This window comes from Lipotes vexillifer, unplaced genomic scaffold (assembly GCF_000442215.2).
Source record: "Lipotes vexillifer unplaced genomic scaffold, Lipotes_vexillifer_v1.1 scaffold382, whole genome shotgun sequence".
Classification (NCBI taxonomy): domain Eukaryota; kingdom Metazoa; phylum Chordata; class Mammalia; order Artiodactyla; family Lipotidae; genus Lipotes; species Lipotes vexillifer.
The window spans coordinates 10139634-10148422 of record NW_006780611.1 but is presented as its reverse complement, the minus strand read 5'-3'; the positions used below and the strand labels follow the sequence as shown (position 1 = coordinate 10148422).

Sequence of the window (8789 nt, the reverse complement as noted above, 5' to 3'; positions counted from 1 at the left end):
AAAAAAAAAAAAAAAAAAAAAAAAAAAAGCAGTACATAGGTTCAGGGCTATTTTGACTGCGTATTCAGATACATCATGCTCAAAACTTGATGGTGGCAACTGAACTTTCTTTGAATTTTCTTTCTGGTTTTTTTTGTTTTTTTTTCAGTATTTATTTATTTATTTGGCTGCGCCGGGTCTTAGTTGTGGCATGCAGGATCTTTCTTTTCTTTAGTTGCAGCTTGCGGGATCTTTTAGTTGTGGCATGCAGGATCTAGTTCCCTGACCAGGGATCGAAGCCGGGCCCACTGCATTAGGAGACAGAGCCTCTACCACTGGACCACCAGGGAAGTCCTTATTCGAACTTTCTGTTTCACTATACTACTTTAACTCTCCTTGTCTTTCTTTCTTTCTTTTTAAAATTTAATTTTATTTATTTTTTGATACAGCAGGTTCTTATTAGTTATCCATTTTATACATATGTCAATCCCAATCTCCCAATTCATCACACCACCATCTCCTTGTCTTTCTATTCACTGCCATCTTTCAACATGTATGTTATGTGCACAACCACTTCAACAAATTCTGAGTATGCCTAGTGTGGAGTGAAATTCTGTTTCTTCAAACAGGAGACTTCTCTCATAGCAAGTCTCTTATAAATATATGAGACTCATAAATATATCTCATGTATATCCTGTAAATATAAATATATTTATATAATATAATAAATATATAAATTAAATATATATCTCATGTATATCCTGTAGAGAGCCTGCTTTTTTTGTTTGTAGGCTAACAGCTTATCAGTGCATTAGAAACCATTCATGTATCTGGAATATAAGTTTTTATTTCCCTAAGATCTTTTTCTTATTGTCCTCCAATATCCTTTTAGTCCTAGACAAAAAGGAACCCAAAGTATCTCTGAAAATAGTTAAACTATTGCTTTGTTTTATAAAAAAAACTAGAGAAGAATAGATCTCGATAACAAATAAATGATATTTGCAATTATGAAGTAATATGCACTGTGCAAAAAGTGATGTGTGACATATCTGTGTCTACATCAAGGCTGGTGATTTTGGAATTATTTCCTATTCTACACTCTAACCCTTTTGATATTAACTTTTGTGAAATACAAAAGCAGAATATTAGGGCTTACGTCATAGTTGCTCCTGGGTCAGCAGTCATTTGATTGGTCACAAACACAGCCACATTATATTCTGCATCAAGAAATAAAATTAAGAAACTAAGAGAATGACAATGTGAATATTAAAAGTTCATTGCTTAGATTTCAGAGTTTAGAAATATTGTGCCATGAATTTATTTGATGAACAAGATTACATTCCTGTTTTTTCATTGATATCATAAATTAAAGTTATTATTGTTATATTATTTAGGTACCTTATTGTATTAGAATCAGTATTTTTGGTTTAAAAAAAGTGTTGTATTCCCATGAAGGAAATTTTATTTTTAAAAAATGGATTGCCTCCTGACATTATTCTGAGCTTCTCTGAAAAACCTACTTAGCAAACAGTCACAGGTGCTATTCTGATATCACCATTTATTTTAAAAATCTACCTTCTGAGGGACTTTCCTGGTGGCACAGTGGTTAAGAATCCGCCTGCCAATGCAGGGGACACGGGTTCGAGCCCTCGTCCAGGAAGATCCCACATGCTGCTGAGCAACTAAGCCCGTGTGCCACAACTACTAAGTCTGCGCTCTAGAGCCCGCGAGCCACAACTACTGAGCCCATGTACCACAACTACTGAAGCCTGCACACCTAGAGCCTGTGCTCCTCAACAAGAGAAGCCGCTGCAATGAGAAGCCTGCGCAGCGCAACAAAGAGTAGCCCCTGCTCACTGCACCTAGAGAAAGCCCGCGCACAGCAGTGAGACACAATGCCAGCCAAAAATAAATAAATAAATAAATTTATTTTAAAAAAATCATATGAAACCAATGCCAAAAGAATATGATGTCAGTAGAGAAATGCAAATCAAAACTACAATGAGGTATCACCTCACACCAGTCAGAATGGCCATCATCAAAAAATCTATAAACAATAAATGCTGGATAAGGTGGAGAAAAGGGAGCCCTGTTGCACTATTGGTGGGAATGTAAATTGATACAGCCACTATGGAAAACAGTATGGAGATTCCTCAAAAAACTAAAATTAGAACAGACAAAAAAAAAAAAAAAAGAGTAACCCCTGTTCGCTGCAACTACAGAAAGCCTGCGCACAGCAATGCAGCCAAAAATAAATAAATTTATTTTTTAAAAATTAAGGAAAAAAATCTACCTTCTGAGATTTTTTGGAGTCGTGACAACATCTGGGCCAGTTTTTGCTGCCGTTCAGCCAACTCCCCACGACCACTGAAATCCACTCGGAAAAGTGCCATTATTGAATCAATGATCTGTGCAGGATTAATGTAAAAATAAATAATGCATTTGGAAATGGAAGGAAGAAGTTAATTTGAATTGGAATCAATAGAAGAAAGATAATATGCTAAATAGCTCTAGACTGAGCAATATTTAAAAGCTCGTACCAATAGTTTGAAGATGCCAGCTTCTTCATGGAACTTTGCTGCTACATAATCAAGTAGCTCCATCTGATGTTCACCTGGTGGGAAATGCAGTGGGAAAATGTTATAAAAACTAGAAGAAGCAGAGGCTAAGATCATGTATGTTCTTGGGAGTCAGGCAAAAGAGAGTCCTTGAAGGATTTTCTTAATTATTTATGACTTTATTAAATATGATTTCATATTCTGCCTTAGCATACATACCAAATGCTACCTTATCCAAAAAGAATGTTACTCTCCATTTCAAAGACAAAGAATAAGAAATAATTTGAGAGCATTTCAATGTCTAAGGACTTATCAGATGATAAAATTTGTGGACTGACTAAATAAATTTGGAGAAAGGTAAAATATAAAGAGAAAAGAATAGTGTCAAAATGTTGTAAACATCACTCAAATAATAAATCAGTGTTTCCAACCTTAAAACAGCCTAAGCATCCAATTGCATGGGGCTCTTACTAGTATATGCACGTGCATAAAGTACATTGTCCAGGACTGCATCATGGTCTACACTGAAGCGATCAGCAATGTCCCGAAGGCGATCTGGACGGCTGGAGTATGCCAGGATTAAGGATTCAATAAATCAATTCCAAAAAGTTTAGACAACAACTACAAAAAATAATACCGTAAGCAAGTGTATCAAAGAGAGGCAAAACACTGTACCTGCAAAGGTATTCTGGAGGATATTAATAATCACTTAAAATCTATATCAGACTTTGTTTTTCATAAGTGCCTCAATTAATGAATACGTTAGGTAGTGATAACATTGATAGAAATAATGAGACAGTAATGAATTTAAATATTAAATTATCTAAACAATAACCTTGGAAGTTAGTTGTTATGGCCTCTATTACATTTTACAAAGGAGGACACTGACAAACAGAGATTAGGCAAATGACTCAGGATTATGCAGCAAATCAGTTCCAAGAGAAAAACTAGAAACTAAGATTTGTGAATCTCTGTTGTTCTCAGTTCTATAAATATAGACCTAGTCTAGGAATATAATATCACTGAATTATAATTCAAGTCACTTCAAAGTGAATTAATTCACTCTCTTCATATTCCTCACTTGTTCAACATGAAATAGTTTAATATATCACTAACCACGTGTTGCCAACAAATGATAAATTTGACTACATAAACCAAAGAGTCAAAAAAGTAACTTCAAGGGTCCAGAAGGGAATTATTATCATATAGTTTTTGGTTTATTTAGGGTTTAAAATCCACTTTCTTCTAAAGGAGTTGTGTTAGCATTCTGAAATTAGTAAATTCATAGGGGGGCAAATTCAGTGTACCTGAAAAGGTATTCTGGAAGATGCTAATAATCACTTATACCTATCTAGACTATAAAGGAGTAATAAACATTCTTTATAGGTCTTTGGTGATCCTAACAATATGTCCATAATATTCTCTAAAGTGAAGTAAGATAAAATAAAATGCACATCTGTGGTCTCATTTCACTTTGTTTACAGTATTTTTGTAATACTGATCATACTATAAGTAACTGTAAAGTAAGGACCATTTTTAATCTTATTTGTGACACTTGGAACTAGTTCAGTAAACATTGAATTGAATTGTCTTTAGGATTTCCCAGCCATCTCTGTCCTACAGCACTATATATGTTTTCTTCAGAGCTTTAGTGACAGCCACTTAAATCTTCTATTGCTGCTGAGTATACCCAGTAGATGTTTTTGGTGGCCAAATCAAAGAAGACAAGGAATTGGAAGAGGCAATAAAAAATGTTTTTCACTATGTCAGTTTTTACAAAGCCGGGTGGCTATGTAACCAGGAATGTAAAAGTTGGGCTTATGCTGAAGGGAAGTTCAAATCAATTTACAAATGTTTATTAACTGATTCCCATATGGAATCGGTTACCATATTAACCAATTACCAGTGCAAGGCCCTGTGGAGGATTTAAGGGTCATAAGATAATCTATGCCATAGGTAAGTGTAAAACATAATTATGTAGGCAAAATATAAACACATAAAAAGACAAGTACCACAAGAGAGCAGTATACATGTAAGAGACACTGAAAGAGTGAGAACATTCCACCCGGGTCCCTGCATGTCCTTGTTCCTGTTTCTTTCAGCCATTCTTGATAAAATCCAAATTGCCCAAACAGTGGCAGCTATTCTGCAAGAACAATTCCTCCCTCTCAAGAATCATCCTTAATCAACTGTTTCTGAAACTAGCTGAACTCCAGCTGAGAGCCTCTTCCTACAGTCCTATTGTTAAAAAGAATGTCCTCTGAACCTGATATCTCCTCAAACTACCATATTTCTTCTATTTATTGGTTAATTACACACTGCCTCAATTCCTTACTGTTTATTTGCAACAAGCTTCCATCATCTTACTTTACTGCAAATGGCCTCTTGGACTCCTAATTGCAAACCTCAGTGATCTTTTTCAGTTTGCACCTTCTCTCTCTCTCTCTCTGTGGAACATCACTGACTACCATTTTCTTCTTGAAACTTTCCTTATGCTTAGCATCCACAACCAGATATCCTCTTACTTTGTCTGTCTCTATTGATTTGTCTTTTTAGTCCCTCTTCCTAGACATAGGCACACCCCAAAGTTATGTTCTCAGTTCTCTTCTCTTCTCTCTATGTAAGTTCTCTTGCCTCCCCCTGGCTATTCCATCCATATCCTTGGCCCTACCCCTTTCTCAAGCTGAGTCCAACATTTCCAACTGCCATATGGATGTCCCTCTGTACCTCATATTCGACATATTAAAATGAAACATCACCTTTTCTCTGAAACATGATCTTCCCAATTCTGTCATCATTATTCTCCTAGTATCTAGACAAACTTAAGAGTGGTCTCCCAAGCCTCTCTTTCCTTTGTCTACCAAATACAGTAATCAAATCTCATTACTTGCCTAGAATATTGCAAAAGAATCCAATTTACACCCATCATCCAGCTTCAAGGCCCTTCATGTCTAAGACCCACCTTTCCAGTCTTGCTTTCTGAAATAACTTACACTTCAATAAAACTGCAATTCTTTTTGTTACCCAAACAGGTTCTTCTCTTTTTCCTTCTGTATTTTTGTTTAATTCAGACCTTTTCCTTTATTTGAGACCATGACTTTGAGTGAGTCAATAATCTTCTAGCTATTAAGTTAAATCTTTGGAGAAGTAAGAGAATTAAAAACAAATAGGATGTAATTTCCTCTCATGTATTTGTTTCGTCGATTTTATACCAAACCCATTTGGAGAAGTGAAACCTTTTTTTTAAAAAGGTGATTTGAGGGACTTCCCTGGCGGCGCAGTAGTTAAGAATCAGCCTGCCAGTGCAGGGGACACGGGTTCGAGCCCTGGTCCGGGAAGATCCCACATGCCGCGAAGCAACTAAGCCCGTGCGCCACAACTACTGAGCCTGCGCTCTAGAGCCCGCGAGCCACAGCTACTGAGCCCGCATGCCCCAGCTACTGAAGCCCACAACCTACAGCCTGTGCTCTGCAACAAGAGAAGCCATTGCAATGAGAAGCCCGTACACCGCAACAAAGAGTAGCCTCTGCTCGCCGCAACTAGAGAAAAGCCTGCACGTAGCAACGAAGACCCAACACAGCCAAAAATAAATAAATAAATAAATAAAATAAATAAATAAAAAAAAAAACTATGAAAAAGGGGAAAGAGAGGTGGGGAGGGATAAATTAGGAGTTTGTGATTAACATATACACACTAATATATATAAAATAGATAACCAACAAGGACCTACTGCCTACTGTATAGCACAGGGAACTATACTCAATATTTTGTAATAACCTAATAACCTATAAGGGAAAAAGAATCTGAAAAAGAATATATATATATATATATATATATATATACATATATATATGTATATAAAACTGGATCACTTTGCTGTACACCTGAAATTAACACAACATTGTAAGTCAACTATACTTCAATAAAAAAATAAAATAAAATAAAATAAAATAAAAATTTCAGGGGTTGCTAGTCGAGTTGCGAACTCGACTAGCAACTGTTTTCCCTTGGCTTTTCTCATTATTCCTGGTTCACAGGGTGATCACAAAATGACATATTTCAAACAAATTCTCTTTTATAGTAACAGTACTATATCTCACTATTATGTTAGCAACTTGTTTAAATAAAAGGGTTACAAAGTATTTTCTGTATCAATGAAGATAATCTTTCCTCCTGAGTAGCCACCTGCTCCTGGAAGTTGAGCTGTCACTAGAAAGCAATTCAAATTTAGTTAATATTAGTAAGAGTGAATAAACTTTGTACAAATGTGTATATAAATTAATATGGTATTTAGGCTGGTTGCAACTCTATAGCCATGTAGCAAAGAATAATGATCCTTCAGTTTTTGAACAGCATGCTATATTTTTATATTACTAACCAGTGGTAAGATTATAAGTATTCTGCCAGCATAGTAGTAATTCAACAAAGAAAGTCAATATCTTTCACAATGGGAGATATTCATGAAATTTAGTTCTCGTAAAGAAGTAGAATTTAAGTATCACTAACTTTTTTCTATAAGAAATAATCATAAATATAATTTATGCTACATAACTCATTTAAGTAACTTTTCAATTAATGTATGTCAAAATTTTAAATGCATTTTCTTTATATGTAGTAGTTAACACTAAGGAATTACTTTACATAAAGTACATACATTATTTCATTTATTTTTCAAAACAACCCTAAGTTTGGCACTATCATTACTCCTGTTTTACTGATAGGGAAAATCTGAAAGGTGAAGCAACTTGCCCCAAGTCACGCAGCTATTATTGGCAGAGCTATTTTGACGTCAGAATCCCCTTATTAAACACTTTTCCATGCTCCTTCTACTTAGGTCAAAGAAATGTAGTGTAATGTCTTTATGCAAAAGGAGGTATTTTTGCTTATTTTGCTTTAGAAACATTTAAGTCTTTTTTAGTTTCAACCTTACTCTATGGAAAGTAAGTAATTCTAGGCCTCAAAAGATTCTGTGACATTCTCATAAATACAATATAGAAAAGATAGAAAGGGAAAAATCGAGACCATGAATGAATACCTCTCTCCACCAACACATTCATATACCCATTTACCTCCTCTGTATTTCCATTCAGGTGTTCAGAGTGCAGTACATACAACATCACCTCAAGCATCACATATTCAAAGACCAGCTCTGGTATTTGTGTAACCATGGGCAGTTTATGTAATATCTCTGAGTTTTAGTTTCCTTGCAAGTTTGTTCAGATTACATGAGATTATGTAAGTACAGGCACAAAGTAGAATAGTAAGTGATCGCTATGATTATTATTGTTATTGTTATTATTGTTGTTGTTACATATCCTTACCACAGAGGGTATGAGAGAGTTGGGTTTTTCCAGTTCGAAATTCTGTGAAATATAGAAAAAAAACATACATAGTTAATTTTTGGATATTTTCATAAAGAATAAATATGGCCTCAGAGTATGGTTTTCTTTTCCAACTGTCAAATCTCACACATAAAGTACCTCTGTGTCATGAATGGATTCTGCATATATGAGTACCAGTAGTAAAAACAACTTTTAAAAGGTTTTCTTTTTCAGAACTGTCCTTTAGATAATAATTAACTTAAACCAAATTTTCCTTAGGAATAGTTATATAAATGAAAGTTTAAGACTCCGCCACAAGAATGAGAGTCTGGGGTTCTCCCACTGAGCTGGGATCCTCAGATTGGTGGTATTCCCTAGCTACCAACAAAAGCAAATTCTGTCTGGAGAAAAATGTCCCCACTCACCAATTTAGGCCTATTGAACTACAACAGATTAAAATCAAGAAATAAGCTCACAAATATCAATGAATACAACAGCAGGTAAGCCATTAAGACTGAGAGTCAACTGAAATAAACACAGATTTATTTCTCCAAGTCAACAGAAACATCAACACCAACAAAACAAAACAAAACAAAACAAAACAAAACCCAGGGACTTCACTGGTGGTCCAGTGGTTAAGACTCCATGCTCCCAATGCAGGAGGCCTGGGTTCCACCCCAGGTCAGGGAACTAGATCCTGCATGCTGCAGCTAAGAGCGCACATGCTGCAACTAAAAGATCCCGTGGGGGCTTCCCTGGTGGTGCAGTGGTTGGGAGTCCGCCTGCCGATGCAGGGGACACGGGTTTGTGCCCCGGTCTGGGAGGATCCCACATGCTGCGGAGCGGCTGGGCCCGTGAGCCATGGCCGCTGAGCCTGCGCGTCGGGAGCCTGTGCTCCGCAACGGGAGAGGCCACGGCAGTGAGAGGCCCG

At 36.2% G+C, this 8789-nt stretch overlaps 1 protein-coding gene across 2 annotated transcripts in view; it reads right to left on the bottom strand.

The window, feature by feature from the left end:
- The window catches only part of DMC1 (DNA meiotic recombinase 1), a 40344-nt gene that overhangs the window by 18190 nt on the left and 13365 nt on the right, over positions 1-8789 (bottom strand). The window contains exons 7-12 of one of the 2 annotated variants that reach the window (XM_007454016.1): positions 7859-7900; positions 6674-6746; positions 3009-3100; positions 2520-2593; positions 2273-2387; positions 1136-1196 (exon numbers count right to left, since the gene is read on the bottom strand). In XM_007454016.1, the coding sequence (XP_007454078.1) occupies positions 1136-1196; positions 2273-2387; positions 2520-2593; positions 3009-3100; positions 6674-6746; positions 7859-7900 (457 nt within the window). The remainder of the gene's footprint in view (positions 1-1135; positions 1197-2272; positions 2388-2519; positions 2594-3008; positions 3101-6673; positions 6747-7858; positions 7901-8789) is intronic. The other variant, XM_007454017.1, reaches the window with a different exon arrangement.